At 36.6% G+C, this 17,711-nt stretch overlaps 1 protein-coding gene across 1 annotated transcript; it reads left to right on the top strand.

Annotated features, from left to right (window-relative positions):
• Positions 1-220: 220 nt before the first annotated feature.
• On the top strand, positions 221-13,392 carry lhx4 (LIM homeobox 4). The gene is made up of 6 exons (XM_082187289.1): positions 221-326; positions 3,826-3,997; positions 6,860-7,062; positions 9,242-9,396; positions 9,482-9,653; positions 11,153-13,392. Exons 1-6 carry the CDS (start codon positions 242-244, stop codon positions 11,539-11,541), a joined length of 1,176 nt encoding a protein of 391 aa, XP_082043415.1. The 5' UTR covers positions 221-241; the 3' UTR covers positions 11,542-13,392.
• Positions 13,393-17,711: the final 4,319 nt, after the last annotated feature.

The following is a 17,711-nucleotide window of genomic DNA, read 5'->3' as shown; positions in this document are numbered from 1 at the left end:
CTCCCGGGGGAGTGACGTCAGGGCCGCCCCTGCAGTGTGAATGAATCAAGCGGTTTGTGTGACACACAGCGAAAGAACGCACGAGCCCGAACTCACGCGCGAGCGCCCGACTATTTCACGAGGATAACCACAGGAGCGAGGACTGTAAAAGGACACTATCCGGGGAGAACAATTATTTAATGCACCTCTGAGATTCTCAGACCTCCGCGAGCGTGTGCATGTGCGCGTTTTATCAGACTGGATGAAAATGATGCAAAGTGCGGCTGTGTTGCCCGGCGAGAGCGCGGTGAAGGGTCTGCCGGACATCCTCGGAGTGCCACTGCAACGTAAGGGATTTTTCTTCTGCTTAGGCTATATTGATTAGTTAATCAGAGAATTGGCAGGCCTCCTCCGGGCGTCTGCAGGCCACCACTGTGGAATAACATGTAGCTTTTAATTAAACTCCACTGGGGAATCATAAGTGAGCCACCGGGACTAACTGGGTGGTACAATTAAATCAGACGACTTTTAAGTGTAAATAGCATTAACTGTATAAATTGATAATCATAAATTCTGATTTAATCTCGAGCATTAGATCCCAAATATTATTTTATGATGATAGCTGATAAACGTTCTTCTTGAATCTGTTCATAACTGAGCTCTGTAACGCATAAAAATGTGTCTTGTGTAAATGCAATGCTTTAGAATCTTACAATATAAAAGGAAAATTAAACCCAGCCTGATTGCATATTGTTTAGACACATTTTAGATCGCACAGAATATTAGGCTACATGTTCTATATATTGCACCTCTTAATAAGTTGTTGTGGATGGAGACAGCGGTCCAAAAGCTGCAAAAAACGATACAATGAGACGGATAGAAAAATCATTTAAGCCGATTTCTCTATAATGCAGAGGTTAAATGGAGCAGAGTGCATTTCATGTTATTTGTTTAAATAAAATAGAGATTATAAGACCATCTAGATTCAGTACATGAACATTCTATATTAAAAATGGCATTTCATATTATCTTCGCATCTGGTCTTTATCAGTCGCAAATTAATCTGTGTTAGGCCTATATAATCTGATCTAACAATCAAGATGGAGTTTGAATTGGATAAATTGCTGACCTAATTATTCACAGGCGAGCTTCAGAAATGTACAGATGGACCTCATCTTGTTTGGGCCAGACTTGTTTTATGTAATTGTCTATGGTAAAGAAGAGAACGCATCATTTTAGTCACTAGATCCGTGCGTAATAAAATAATAATGGGCATTTAACTGAGTGAACACAGAAGAAAATGCTGGAAAACGAACCACTTGGTTTTTTTGGCCAAAAGAATGGCCAAAGGTTAAGTGTGCGATATATAGGTCTGTCAGTGCAGGCGAATGCCTAATTTCATTAAATGATAGAAGATTAAAAGATACTGCTACTCAGCCTCCCTTGGCGAATAAATGATGGATTAAGTGAGGATTATTTTAAGAATAATCTGTTCTTGCGGTATGGATCTAAATATTATTCTAATGAACAGGGTGCTTTTAAAACAACATATGGGTAATTAAAACAGAAAACAGAAGCCTGCAAGAAAACGAGATCTAAAAGAGAATGCATTGAATGAAACAAATAAATAAAATTAAACCAGTAATATCGGACGAAACGAGTGAGTTAATTGGAATATTTCAGATGCACACGTTGATGTTAAAGAAAGGCCTGCCATGGCAGCCATCTTTTAATTGAATGGCTAATCAAATACATCCTTGGAGTAAATGAGCGTTAAAAGCTGAAGGCGGGTGAGTGAGTGAAGCTGCGCCGGGCGGGAGCTGTTCCTTCAGCACCACACGAGGCTTTACTCGCTCCGAACATTCCTACAGAACATTCATGTAAAATGCTACAGTAAAAACTGTTAATTTGGCTAACTGTATATGACCATACCAGGAACGATCAATTATTCTGTTTACAAAATACAATAGGCCTATATATATTTAGTTCTGTAAAATATAGTAAAACCTAGTTTTTATGGAAGTTACAGTATAAATTACCTTGTAATTTACAGTGGGAAAAACTAGCCTGTATATTTAACAAGGTATTACACTGTTTTGGAAAAATATTGTGTTAAGTAAAAATTAGGCATGACGACTGTTATTTTATGGGAAATGGGAATTCTTGGAATTTCCTATATCCTACGCACATTTGTTTGTATTTTATTTATAAAGTAGCCTAATGTTTTTTTTATATATATAAATGTTACTATTTACTTTTTATGTTACTATTTCTGTTATTTAGTTAACGTTTACGGCATTATTGTAGTGTCGTGCGTTACTGGTGGGGTTTTGTGTGTATGTGTGTAACACTGTTCTCTGTCAGTGTGACATTATTGGCTACGGTTGCTGTAGAGGTCGATTTTGATGAACTTTGAGGCATTTGTCGTGGGTTTAAATGACATAAAGCATTCATGTAATTACGCATTTAAGCACCTGCTAAGATCAAAATTCTTTAATTGATATTATTAAAACTAGGCTACTATCCTCTTGCGTCATAATATCAGAATAGTCTGCCTTGTTGAATCCATTTAAACAGCACGTGTGAGAACTTGCCGACAGAAGGAATAGAGCATCAAAGGTCAAATATCGACATTAAATGTCATGATATTGTGATTTGAAGAAATAATACCGAGTATTGTCTGAACGCTGGAACGGTTTTTCTCTAGCCTGTTTTAGCAAATAAGATCAGCTGCATTTATTCATTTATACTTTTATGTCCTGTTTGGTTTTAAATGTCAGTGTTTTGTGTTTGTTTTGTTCGATCACTTGTTCTTGAGCATCAGTAATTGAAGTGACAGACTCTCTCTGTTAAAGAATCAATGAAGCAGTTATATGATTTCAATCTCAATGTCCTCATGTCCTCGGCCGTTTTCTTCAGAGATATTGATTATTTACCAACAAATGGACATCTTTCCTCGCCTGTCCACCATTTACCGGTCCCATAGGTTGTCTCGTGGAATGTTCTCTAAATTTGCTGCCACAATGATCTCCAACGTAGTATGTTAATCACTTATAGCCAGGGCTAATATATACATATATAGGTATATATATATAACTTTAACTAGTTATTAATATTAACTAGTATTTGTATAATCAATTTATTTAGGTTTCAAGTCGTATTTATTATAGTAATTCCATTAGAATTATATTTTTAGGAGTAGCCTATAGCTTATTAGCCTATTAGCCTATATAGGCTATTGTTGTAATTTTCAGAGATGTCATTTTTGTCGCGTTTTTATTGATTTGTACTTGTATGTTCAAAAATAGTAAACATTAATGAAATTTTTAAAATCAATAGGTTTTAACAGTATTCTCCCCACCATGTTATTATTTTATATTATTTTTCACAACAGAAGGTTATAATTTTCTTAATAATGCAATGAACAAGGTAAAATGCTGAGATCATCATTGCACCGTGTCAAAACGACTTGATTTCACATAGAATATCTACCAATTAAAAAAATAATAATTATGTCACTTTATATAATAACTTCAATTATTACGATAATTATAATATATTATCATCATATATACGAACGATAGATCATTACAGATCAGTAGCGTTTTAATTATATGAATATACATGAACCATATTCACGTAATTTCTACTTATTTGAAAGTGCAATACCTAAAGACCTTTCCACCATTATATAATGTAAGCATGTTTTTTAATGACTTAAAATGAAACTTTTTTAAATTACCATTAAGTGTAACCCTTTTTTATTATTATTTAGAAATAGTGTTAAAAAAGTGCAACATTTCTGTATGCATATTTGACCCTGGTGTGTCGTGTGTGTTCCTCCAGAGATCCCCCAGTGCGCAGGCTGCAGTCAACACATCCTGGATAAGTTTATTCTGAAGGTGCTGGATCGTCATTGGCACTCAAAATGCCTCAAGTGCGCCGACTGTCACGCGCTCCTGGCAGACAAGTGCTTCTCTCGCGCTGGGAATGTCTACTGCAAAGAGGATTTCTTTAAGTGAGTCTATCTATCTATCTATCTATCTATCTATCTATCTATCTATCTATCTATCTATCTATCTATCTATCTATCTATCTATCTATCTATCTATCTATCTATCTATCTATCTATCTATCTATCTATCTATCTATCTATCTATCTATCTATCTATCAAAATATGATAAATAGACATCAAATTCCTAACAAATAATACTTCACCTTTATTTATCCAAGGAAATAAATGCATAAATTAAGTGGTTAATGGAGTCAAGCCTCTGTACATCATTATATATCATGTGATTATATATGATGAGATATGTTATTTATTTAATTTCTGTTGTTACAGTCACTATATTGGCTGCATTCATTATCGAGGACTGGAAATGACAGTACCGACTGCTTCAAGTTAGACTGTCGGCCAACAGTTTTGTCATATCTCTTCACATCAGATCCTTTAGTGCAGTTTGGCACTGGTGTGTGTGTGTGTGAGTGTGTGTCGGTGTGCTTCTATGTTCAAGTAAAGGCTGGCACATAGATTCTCTGTCATTGTTAATAAAGTGCTGTGTTTCATTTTTCTTGTGTCAGGTTAGGAAGCACAGTGTGCTGGAACTCGGCTGCAAAGACTGCGTGTTCCCAAATTCAATTCCCAATGCTATATTAGAACTTAAGAAAGCAAGTTAGCATTTTTTACTCTACATCCCTCTGTTCCCTTCCTTTTCTTTCCACTTTTCTTCTGTTTTGCGATTGGATTTTCCCCCTTGGCTTTAAGGAAGGAAATTAAGTTTGACTTTTATCCAAAACAGGATCAGTAGTGGCTTTTACCAAATCATGTTTGAGAGGTTTTAATGTCACAGGCTTCAATGAGACCTAAAACGCTAGCAAGACTCAGAGTGGAGGCTAACTTTATTAGCAAGCCCGTGGGGACAAAAGGAGGGATTTTAATGTTAAGACCGGCGTGGTGCTGAGGAGGACGGAGAGGGGGGGATGGAGGAGGAAATGCTGGCGGTTCACAGGCGAGGGGGGCGTGCGGGGGGCGAGCCTTCCCGTTAATGTTGCAAAAACTTCACCTTGGTTAAGTAAAAGGAGGGTTTATTTAGCAGTATTCACACTGTGATTTACAGCCTATTCTGACTCAGTGCTTTATGAGCCGTTCTGTGCGTGTGTTTAAAGTGGCCTCTCTCTCTCTCTCTCTCTCTCTCTCTCTCTCTCTCTCCTGTGAATCTCACTGCCTCTGCTACATTGATCAAGACCATTTGTCAACTCCAGGGACATGACCAGCACAAACAAAGATGCTCGCTATAGTATTCTGAGCGTTTGTAACTTTGCCGTTATTACTTATACAAATAGCCACAGTTAATGGAATACAAGATGTAATGATGCTTACATTATAAAATGAATTTCGGTAACACTTTACAATAAGGTTTGATTTGTCAATATTAGTTAACTACATTAGTTAATAAGAACTAACAATGCCAGCATCTAATGATCTCATTAATGTTAATTTCAGCATTTAATAAAATATTTTGGTAACACTTTACAATAAGGTTCATTAGTTAACATTAGTTTAGTTAACATGAACTAAGAATGAACAATACTTCTACAGCATTTATTAATCTTAGTTAATATTAATTTCAACATTTACTAATACATTGTATTTGTTAACGTTAGTTAATGCACTGTGAACTAACATGAACAAACAACAAAACAGCTGTATTGTTTATTAACTAACGTTAACAAAGATTAACTAATACAGTAACAAATGTATTGATCATTGTTAGTTCATGTTAGTTAATACATTAACTAATGTTAACTAATGAACCTTATTATAAAATGTTACCAATATTTTTTAAATCAAAAGTTAAAGTTTTTTATTTGTTTAGAACTAAGCATATTGTACAAACAAGAGTACATACAGTATAACCAGGATTATATATAAAACATTGCACCTCTTAAACAACTGCATAGTTTATATTGCTTTCAAGTTTTAGATATTCTTAAATGCATTTTTAAATTCCTCAAATTTTTTTTTTTCAAATCAACAATCATTACTTAAAATTACTTAAACGATGCATGCAAATCTAATCTTTTTACTTCAAAATAATAATATATAATCATTCCCAATGCTTTTATCTCATCAAAATAGTGTATTCTGAGTTTTGCTTTCCCTTTGTTTTGTTTTCTTTGGGAACCAAATCATAACATGTGGAACATTCTTTTTAGGTATTATTTTATAACTAAAAACTAAAGTCACTAATATAACCAAAAACTGCTGGGAAAATTCTCAATAAAATATAAACAGGATAGGCATATAGGATTATGTTAACAAATGAGTAGAGGTATAACAATATATTGTGTCACAATATATCGCAATACAAAAATGCCAAAATATGTATCATGGATATAGTTCACCCAAAATAGTTTTAGTGTCAGTACTACATTAAACCACTATATACTGTATAATGTTGAATATAATAATAATGCAATGGGGGAATATTTGTGGGTCCTAATAAAGCCAAATGTCTTATGTTACCAGTAAAAAGTGGCCTACATTATTTTAAATATATCTAGTCAGTGACAGAGTGCAAGCAAGTTTTCGGCTTCAGAATCATGAATATTTTTATTCTGGTGTCACCATTGTCCCATGCATTGGGTTACCAAGCCTGTTCATTTACACATACAATGTAATACCAAATTTAGCATTTTAATCAACAGTACATTTTTTGTTAACCTTTTATCATATGTCTTGGAGCATCGCAATAATATCGTATCGTGAGTTTAGTATCGTGATATGTATCGAATCGTGTCATGAGGGTATCGTTATACCCCTACAAATGAGACTTTATTGTAAAGTGTTACCTGACATTGTATGTGTACTTTCAGGCGTTTCGGGACAAAATGTGCATCGTGCCAGCAGGGGATTCCCCCGACGCAGGTGGTCCGGAAAGCTCAGGACTTCGTGTACCACCTTCACTGCTTCGCCTGTGTAATGTGCAGCAGACAGCTGGCCACTGGGGACGAGTTCTACCTCATGGAGGACGGGAGGCTCGTGTGCAAGGAGGACTACGAAACAGCCAAGCAAAATGGTGAGCTCTTGTCTTCAGATCAGTGTAAATCATGCCTTCTTGAGCCATCAATTGGTTGCTGCTGTTAAAATTCATCATTTTTTCAAAAATGAATATGCTTGAGTTAAAGGATAAGATGACTATATCAGAATTTCAGAAATACCCTCAGTAAATGTATTAATTATATTGATTAACACAATGACAAGATAGATATAGAATAGATAGAAATAAAGTGCTAATCTTAACCATTACTTACCAAGGGACTGAGTGTTAACATTTTTAAACCATTTAAAAAAAAATCATAAATGTTTTAAATGTTTTAAACTAAGCAAGGCAAATCCAATAACACTACAAAACATCACAGACCTGTGACATTATGTCACTTCCTGGAGGACAATTATCATGTGTGGCTGTATATATATATATATACCACAACACCACAACATTTATTTCCATCAAGAGGAGCATCAATTTTTGGTCACGATCTTGTATTGACAATGCAAGAGTCCAACACTCTGTAAAGTCTCCTCCAGCACATCCCAAAGACTTTCAATGAATTTAAGGTCTGGACTCTTTAAATCTTAAAATGTATGTATGAGATTACATGCATTTATTTAAAATAAAATAAAATATAAAAAATATAATTAATATAAAATAATAATGTGTTATTATAACATTTATTATTATTATTTATATACATGAGTGAGTATGTCCATTACTACAGATCCATCAGAATTGTAGGTAGTTGCTGAACTGGCTATGAACTGGATATGCTTTTATATGACTGCGGTATATACTGTATTTTTTGCCTCGGGCTCGGCCGACGTCACAGGATTGGAAATTGTCTCAATTGGAAATCATTCTGACAGCAAAGTTCAGGAGTGGAGATGGTGTAATTAACTTCTTCTTTTACAATCATAGAGAGACACTGAGAGATCAGAGGAGGCAACAGGATGGTAGTAAGGAGACAAAATCACCATTAACTACAGTCTAGTAGGGTCTCAGTGTCTGGCATATTAAGTCTATCTGTGATCTGACCTCTCATGGATCTGCCTCTGAAAGCCCCTCACGCTGTATTTATGGAGATTTCTGTGGGCTGTTGATTGATTATATTAAGTGATGCAATGCACTTTTACGGTAGGGCCCCAATAACTCGCACTGGCATGCCATTCTCCGTGGAGATTTATTCCCTTTTCCGCCACAGTGTGACAGTTTCAGGGGAGTATCGACTGGCCATGTGTGAGCACTTCCACTCAAAGCATCCCACAAACTCTTCTTTCCCTGTACCCCACAGTAGATGAGCTACTGACATTTTGCCTGATGATTTTTTTTAGATGCTTAACTTCTTTGACTTCAGTTCAGTCCTGCTAATGTCGATTTCAAAATAACCTTTACACGTGTTTTCATTGTGACAATTATTTCAGTGCAGTTAAATGTTGGTTATAATGTAATTTAGTAAAAATATAAAAATAACAAAAAATATCATTTAATTTAGAACTTCTTCTAAACTTCTTCTTTACAGTTTTATTGTTTAATGGATATGTTTTGGATATGGTAAAGACATTTATAATTTTTTCAATAAAAAAAAATTATATTTGAAATAAATGCTATTCTTTTGACTTTTCTATTCATCAAGGAATCCTTAATAAAATGATCACGGTTTACACAAAAAAAATATTAAGCAGCGCAGCTGTTTTCAACATTGATAATAATAATAAGAAGAAATGTTTCTTGAGCAGCAAATCAGCATATTAGAATGATTTCTGAAGGATCATGTGACTTCAGCTTTGACGTCACAGGGATGTCATTATATAATATATTCAAATAGAAAATAGTTATTTTCAATTGTAATAATATTTCACAATATTAGTTAGTTTTTTTGATCAAATAAGTGCAGCTTTGGAAAGCAAAAGAGAGTCTTTTTTTTTTTTTACATTCAAAAACTTAACAACCTCAAACTTTTGAACAGTGAAAAGTGATATATATATAATATGTGTGTATGTGTGTGTATATTTTATGTGCAATTTTGTCCATGTTAAAATACTTTCTAACTCATCCTAATATAATAATATGCAAAGACACATTTAAGAGGCTTGAATCTGTTCAACCAGCCAATGGCAGACGGTGGTAGAAAATTCAGTTCTGTTTAGTGGCACAGAGGTGACACACTTTACATATTTTTAAAATTGGTGTGTTACAGATGATTCAGAGACAGGAGCAAAACGTCCACGGACCACCATTACAGCCAAACAGCTGGAGACACTCAAAAGCGCCTACAAGAACTCGCCTAAGCCAGCACGACATGTGCGCGAGCAGCTGTCCTCAGAAACAGGCCTGGACATGAGAGTGGTGCAGGTGAGACCAGGACTCAGGACAACCTTTCAAATAAGGCTTCAAAGTGTGGCTGTCTGAGTCCTGACTGAGGCTTTTTGGTCCACAGGTGTGGTTTCAAAACAGACGAGCAAAAGAGAAACGGCTGAAGAAAGACGCTGGTCGGCACCGCTGGGGTCAGTTCTACAAAAGTGTCAAACGCAACCGAGGGTCCAGTAAGACGGAGAAGGAGAGCTCAGCCGATGACGCAGGACTCAGCGATAGTGAGCTTAGTTTCAGAGGTGAGACTATTTACATCTCCCATGATGCCTCTTTCTCTTTGTATTCTTTTCAAAAACATTTTTATTTCCCTTCTTAATTCCCCTTTTCCTTTTATTTTTCAAATATGCCACTTGATGGAATATTCAAATGAGGTTTTTGGTTCTGCTACGTGTTTTTTTTTATGATTATTTCATTTTTGTCCGCCAGTTTTGAGAACTCGTAAAAGTCTCGAGCAGGTTTCAAAGGGAGGCTGTGTTTACGAGAAATGAGAGCAGCGATGCACAAACTCTATAAAATTGGTGAAGCTTTTAGTCAATTAGAGATGAAGCACACAGTGCCTTTGTTGTTATTGAAAGAACAGAGACTGGTTTGCGCTCCTGTGCGTACAGAGAGTAAATCACAAATGCTCACCGCGTCTCAGATACTTCCAGAAGCATGTAATCTCCTTTTTAAATGGGATATTTATGAGGTCTTTCTCATAACTGCAATTCTTCTTCTATGTGTAAGAGTTTCAATACACTGCATTCAAAAGCTTAGGATCGGTAAGATGCCTTCATCTTCATCAAAGTTTATAAAAAATACAGTAATATTGTGAAACTGTTTTCTATTTTTAATATATTTGGTAACACTTTACAATAAGGCTTCATTTGTTTTAAATTAGTTAATGTATTAACTAACATGAACTAACCATGAGCAATACATTTGTTACTGTATTTGTTAATCTTTGTTAAAGTTATATAAACGGTATATAAAATACAGCAGTTCATTGTTGGTCATGTTAGTTCACAGCGCATTAATTAATGTTAACAAATACAACCTTTGATTTTAATAATGTATTAGTAAATGTTGAAATTAACATTAACAAAGATGAATAAATGCTGTAGAAGTGCAGTCAATGTTAACTAATGAAACCTTATTGTAAAGTGTTACCATATATTTTAAAATTGAATTTATTCCTATGATGGCAAAGCTGAATGCAGGATTCTTTAAATAGAAAGTTCAGAAAAGCAGTTATTTGAAATGGAAATATTTTGCAACATTATAAATGTCTTTGCTGTCACTTTAGATCAATCTAAAGAGATATTCACCCCAAAAATAAAAAATGTTTCATCATTTACTCACCTGTGTGTTGTTCCAAACCTGAATGAGTTTGTTTCTTCTGTTAAACACAAAAGAAGATATTTTAAAGAATATTGGTAACCAGACAGTTGAACGGCACCCATTGACTTCCATAGTATTTTTCTACTTGCTACTATGGAAGTCAATGGCTAACATCAACTGTCTGGTTAACAATATTCTTTAAAATATCTTCTTTTGTGTTCAACAGAAGAAAGAAACTCATTCAGGTTTGGAACAACTTGAGGGTAAGTAATGACAAAACTTTTTTATATTTGGGTGAACTATCCCTTTAATGCACATAAAAGTTTTCATTTCTTCTGACCCCAAACTTTTGAACAATATTGTAGGTGTATATTGTGAGAACAATCTTAAAAGTGATGTTGTGTGCTCTCTCTAACAGAAGACCAGATCCTGTCAGACCTGGGTCACGCCAACAGCTTGTACGGAAGCATCGGAGACGTCTCGAACGGCAACATGCTCAACGGGAGCTTCTCCCTGGAGGGGGGCGGGCAGCCTTACCATGACCTGCGGGCAGGAAGTCCCTACGGCCTGCCACAGTCGCCCTCGTCCATCACTTCCCTCCCTGGCCACACCCCGCTGCTCAACAACTTAGGCTTCAGCATGGACGGCATCATGGGTCAGGGCGGTCAGCCCAATGTAGGTCAAGCTCTGAGAGCAATGGCTGGAGGACCCACCTCTGACCTCTCGACAGGAAGTAGCACGGGCTACCCAGACTTCCCCACCAGCCCTGCCTCATGGCTCGATGAAATGGACCACTCCCAGTTCTGAGGTCAAATGTCAAAATGGAAAGTGCGGTACTATGAACAAAGACGTTTGAAGATTTTATAGACATCTTTCCCAGAACTGTGGCGAAATGTTTATGTGGCAAGGGTGTTTGGTAGGCCTAAAATGGCAGCTACATCAACCTTGCTGAATGGCGTATTGATACGAGCAACCCGTCGTGGAATGTCTGCGCTGTATCATAATTTTGTAACTCGTATTTTTTCATTGTTCTCAAAACTGGATTGGACGATTTCCAGCATGAAATGGCGTGCGGCTGAGAATGGCGTTCAAACCCCAGACCACCCTGGAAAAACAATCACGATCCACCACTTTCTGAGAACAAGAGGGCCCATGCATGTTTCCGAATGAGGAAGAGAACCGCCCACGTTCAAAATGGCGACGCACTTTATGTTCCTCCTCGACTGCACAGGGCAGGCTGAATACGGTAAAGAGAGGAGTGCACCGAGCAAGGAGAGATATTTAAACAAGTGGCACAAGTGTATCTTTCCTACTTACAAGGGTTTGGGATTTTAATAGTTGAAACTTTGTAAACGGCTCTACTAGAGGTGGCCCTTCACATTAGGTCTGAAGAATAGATAAAGATTATTTTTTAATAAGGACGAATCCGCATGCACTGCTCTGAATTTTCAAAAAATCTCTGTGTCAATGGTCCCTGTCTGTTCAACACTTTTCCGTTAAATTCAGGCATCCTGGATAAGCAATGAAACAAAACAAGCTGGATAAAAGTTTAAAATAAAAGTTCATATTTATTTCCGTCACTATTTAATATACAAGGTTGGTATAACCATCAAAATACTTTTGTTTTTCCATTGCTATTCTAAGTTATTGCTCCATGAGCAAAAATAGATATCATACATGCATTAGAATGTAATTTATTTCAGAGCAGATGACAGCAGTGGAATTTTTTTTTAATCAGAATATGTGATTGGGCCATTACACAGACACAAGTATGGCCTGACCAATTATTATCAAGCAAAAAATGTGAAAGGGAAATTTCTTATTTAACACATTTAGCAACAACTATGAGGTTTTTGTGTTATTTATTCCTGTTATGGGTACCAATGTCAGTATTATGAAGAGTTGGATTATGGGAAAGAGTATGTGTTGATGTAAAACTATAAAACTGGTGACACAATTGTAAACACAAGGAAAATAATTTCAATTTTGTTATTGCAAAATTTGGACTCACATAATGGTGACTGAGTAAAGATGACGCTGCTGAAAGAGTGAACATAAGCTAACAAAAAGCAACATGGAAAAAAAGAAAAAAGAAAAATATCCATTCAGAAATGTTTTTTGTTTTTTTTAGTCTTAATGGCTGTAAATTTTGTAAAGTCTCAAAAGGTGTCCACAGTCTTGTCTCATGAGCATTATTTATTGCTATGGATCTTTGAAAAAAAGAGCACTGAATTTAGTCCTATATGCCTTCTGTCCAATGGTATGAGTTGTGTACAGTCAAATCTATATGGAGAAATAAAGCCGAATTGTCTTTGGGTTACTGCGATGGTTCTCTTCTTTTTCTTTTCTCACACCCTTTTATTCATAATGATTATAAAGTTATACACAGCTAACAGTTATTTTTAATAGTAAATAAATTATTTGATTCTCATTCAGATAAACAAATACATTGCACATAATTCAAAATAATGTCATAATAATATATGTAAAAACAAAATGTATAACCTCCTCACTACACTAACTTTGTGTTGAGAAACCTCCCATGGTTTAGAGTCATTAAACTCAACTATGTCACCATGTTTAATGATGATTTTAAAGTGTTCACGAGGGGCTCTATCTTAATTAGTTAATTGTATTCACAACAATAATGCCATTGGAGTATTTTAATTATTCACTTTATAGTATTTCAAGCATTGAACGCACGGATTATTTTATTTATTTTGTAAATTGGTTGCATTGTGCACGTCAGCAATTACTTAATTTTCGGTATTAATGTTTTGAACTACAAAAATCATCTACATGTGTCCATACATTGGGGTTATACACCAAGAACAATGGAATCAAAAATAAAAAATCTGCAAATACTATACCGCACACACACACACACACACACACACAAACATGTGGAACTTTCAGACGCAAATCTGTTCGCCGGCTCCACAAGCTCATCCTTCTGCTTCCACAGACTGTAGCAGATTGCTGTTTAGTCAAACCTTCCCTAATCCCCTAAAAGGTTACCTAATTGTAAACTGCTCCATGAAATGAGGACAAGCAGGCTGCCTGATGTTCTCAACGGCCAGAAAACACAACTGTGGGGAAAATAACCACATTCAAAAGACTTTCTCAGTCGCGTGGATTGGATTGGATCTGATATTAACAAAATAGAAATATATTATAGGCTATGCTATGACAGAACCACAAGGTGCATTTCAACTTTTTTGCGTCCCAAAACCACGTCCTAAACTATCCGATTCATAAAAACGTATGAAAGGCGGCCAAATTGTCTCTAAAATAGAATGAATATCGTTAGATTGTGTTTTCAGTTTGCGTTTAGCTGGAAACAGTATCGATTTTCTGGTATGAAAGCAATATTTATGGAATAAACCTGAAAAGAAGGACTTTAATCGCAAAACAGTCGCTCTTTGCAAGGAAACACGCCTCAAACCAGCTGATTTCACTCAGCCATTGATTGGAGCTGCCGCGGCCATTAATGTACAGCCTTTAATAGTTCAGTCTTACAAAGATAAACAGCGACAAAGACAGTTGGGATAATTTACACGCCACTTACAGCACTAGTATACATATAAATCTGAGCAAATTCCTGCACTGTTGCTTTTGCAAAGATGACAAACACAAGCGCAAATGCCATTATCATCGATCTGCGAGCTTTTATTACGAACTTCCTGAAGCCAACGATTCACCAGCCTCCCGGGTGAGAAGGAATAAATTAACATGCAAATAGTTATTCAGCCTAAATTTAATCTGGGCAGCATATACGGGGTATTTTTCTGTGTCTGATGGCATTCAGTGACATGAGTTGGCATTTTAATTCAACAGCCATACAAATAAAGAAAGGTCATTTTGCACGGACAAACGCTAACATAGTATAACTGTAGAGGTGTTGCCTAATGAGCAGTACTTTCATTTGCATGTAATATAGAACCCAGCTCTTGAGTTGATGGCCTATACACACTAGAATGGCCTCTACCTTTGATTGACTTAAACTCATGTTTATTACTCGGCTCTCTCTGAAATAGCCTATTGATTCTGATAGGTCAAACGGACGGACCATCCAGCGGTCTGAAATCTGACGTCGTCAGAACACGTAGGCCCCGATTTACTCACAGCAAAGTTTTTTTTGTTGTTCTTCGTTTAGGGATAAAAATCATTTTGAAATACCTTTGCAGGGGTAAAATGTTTTAGCGAACATCCCGGCACCGCTTATGCTGCTGAGCGCAACATTTAGATGAATATGTAAATATGTGCTGCTCTCTTTCCTCTCAATAACAAAATAAACACACAACAAAAATAAAAACATCGAGAAAACAGCAGTTAAGAAAGCATAATAGCGATATGGATGTTTGCAAGAGCTCTGCAATTCGACACTCCAAGTCACTTCACGTTTATTTATATAGCACTTTATACAATCAAATACTTTAAATCAATACATTTAATCATCTATCAGACGCTTTTATCCAAAGTGACTTAGAAATGAGGAGAACAATAAAAGCAATCAAACCAACAATAAGGCAACAATATGTAAGTGTTGTGATTATTCCCTATTAAGCAGTTCATTCCACCAGCATGGAACAGTCAAGGTAAAGGTCAGTGAAAGTAATTTTGTGCCTCTTTGTGATGGCACCACAAGGCGCCGTTCACTTGCAGAATGCAAAGTTCTAGAGAGCACATGAGTCTGAAGTAGTGAGTTTAGGTACAGAGGTGCAGAACCAGTGGTTGTTCTTTAGGCAAACAGTGCCTCGAATTTAATGCAAGCAGCAATTGGCAACCAGTTGGGTTAGCTGAGACCACAAGCAGTTCTGTCTTTGCAAGGTTGAGTTGAAAGTGGTGGTCCTTCATCCCTGTCAACCCTCGTGACGAAGGGCATCTCAGAAACCACACTCTAATGGTTCAAGTCTTACTTGAGGGTGTCGTGGAGGGGTGAGGTATCTAAGTCGTAACACTAGCTTCTGGGGTGCCTCAGGGCTCAGTCCTTGGACCACTTCTCTTCTCCATCAACATTTAATCACTAAGAATCTGTCATTTATAAAAATGGTTTTCCCATCACTGCTACGCTGATGACACACAACTCTACCTCTCATTCCAGCCAGATGATCCAACGGTAGCTGCTCACATCTCAGCCTGCCTGAAAGACATTTCTTGCGGGACATGAGGATCTGGTGGTTAATTGTGCCAAAAGCAGCAGACAATGAGATCCAGCAAGACAAGTACTGATGATTTGGAAGCTACTCGTCTCAAAGCTTCAATAACCGAGAGCAGGGCAATCTCAGTTGAGTGGCTGCTTTTGAAACCAGACTGGTTGTTATCTAGGAGGTTGTTCTGTGTGAAAAAGGTAGATACTTGAACATGAAAAAAAAAAAAAAAAAGTGTCCATGTTGCCTTCAATTAGAATTACACTTAAATTTCTAGTATAAAGCAGCTCTCCAGTGTTTGTTTTCACTTGCGGACTCCTGACCTCGACAGACTCAACAGAGGATATGAACTGGAGAAGATGTGTGAATTTATTTTATTTTATTTTGTCTTGTGATTTACATTTTTTTTTTAAGCTTTTATGTGTCTTAAAAAAGTGGTTGCTAATAAGTGTCTAAATGGGTCTATAGAGGTTGTTGGTGAGAATAAAAGCCACAACTAATCTACTTACTAGTCCGCTTTCACAGCCTCTTTGTTTATAATCTCGCTCTTGCAAACTAAAATGCTTTTAAATAAAAAATGAAAGAGTTGTTGGATTAGTGATGGCAACATTAGTGTAGTTCGTTTATACTTTTAGCTTTTTACCTTTGGCAGTTGTTTTTAGACTTTAAAAGCCATTAAAGTTTCTGAAGATTATCTTGCACAGAACATTTAAGAATCATAAACATTTGCTGGTCACATAGTTTATTTTTTCTGAAATAATCCAGGTTTTTGTTGAGGGAACCAGGGTGACGCTAACTTCCAGGTTGACCTACAAAAATCTGTCATCTCTGCAGCACTTTATTTGGGTAACTGTCTGAAACCGGCACTACTTATATGTCTATTGTATCACTCTGCCGATTTGCGCTGTCTTGTTTCATACAATTGCGATTGGCACCATTTTCAGTTTTAATATTACTTTAATATTGCTGGAGTCTTTGTCTGACTTTGGCTGACTGTACTGTATCCCTTACATATAGCACACCAAGCACCAATATTTTAACTACAAATTATTATTTTTGAGATATTAGTGGGATATTTTTCAATATATTTTGCTGGCTGGCAAATTCTAAGCAAGGCTGGAGTAAAGCATTGCATTAAGAGTAGTCCAGTACGTGCCATTCCATTTAAGCTGGACAAGCAGCTGAATAGCCGGAGAAAGAGATAGACAAAAAGAGAGAAAGTGAAAGGGACAGTGAGAGAGAGAGAGAGAGAAAGAGTGAGAGTAACAAACCTCCACCATCTGGCACTAATGGTGTTAGGGAAGCATCCAGAGAGGCGACTTGTAAAAATGCATAAACGTTAAGTAAAGAAAGCTGAGCAATATGGGACATGATTTTAGAGGAGTCCATGTCAAAAGTGAAGAGCTCAGTGGGAAATTGAGGCACATAATGGAAACATAATGGGCTTAGTGTCACTGTCGTGCAGACAAGCCCACGGAGGATGCCGTCAGCGGCATTGACCCTCCCCCAACTCCAGCGGATTTATGGAAATTACCGGAATAAGGGACAAACAGCCTTTACAAACAAACCAATACCATAATTCCTGCCTGTCTGTGGAATAACTAAAGTGACTGGCAGAGGATCTAGCTCTTGAGGAGGGATGCAGCTCTGCAGGCCCAAACCCAGGCTAATGTTTTTCACTCCTCCACTTGAGCCCCCTTTTTATTTAATAAGTCATAGGACGATTTTAAGGTGCAGTTATATAAGGGCTATATTTGCAAAATTCCTCACTTTCAAAACAAGCATCATTCTGTTGGTCAACATGGAATATTCCCATGACCAAACTGA

This window comes from Leuciscus leuciscus, assembly GCF_965113295.1.
Source record: "Leuciscus leuciscus genome assembly, chromosome: 13".
Classification (NCBI taxonomy): domain Eukaryota; kingdom Metazoa; phylum Chordata; class Actinopteri; order Cypriniformes; family Leuciscidae; genus Leuciscus; species Leuciscus leuciscus.
The sequence above is the reverse complement of the archived record's forward strand: the minus strand, read 5'-3'. Positions and strand labels throughout refer to the sequence as shown.

Coding starts and splice junctions, on each gene's coding strand:
- lhx4 (XM_082187289.1), top strand. CDS start 242: ATGAAAATGATGCAAAGTGCGGCTGTGTTGCCCGGCGAGAGCGCGGTG. Junction 3,998..6,859: donor TGCAAAGAGGATTTCTTTAA/GTGAGTCTATCT, acceptor GTGTACTTTCAG/GCGTTTCGGGACAAAATGTG. Junction 9,397..9,481: donor TGGACATGAGAGTGGTGCAG/GTGAGACCAGGA, acceptor TTTGGTCCACAG/GTGTGGTTTCAAAACAGACG.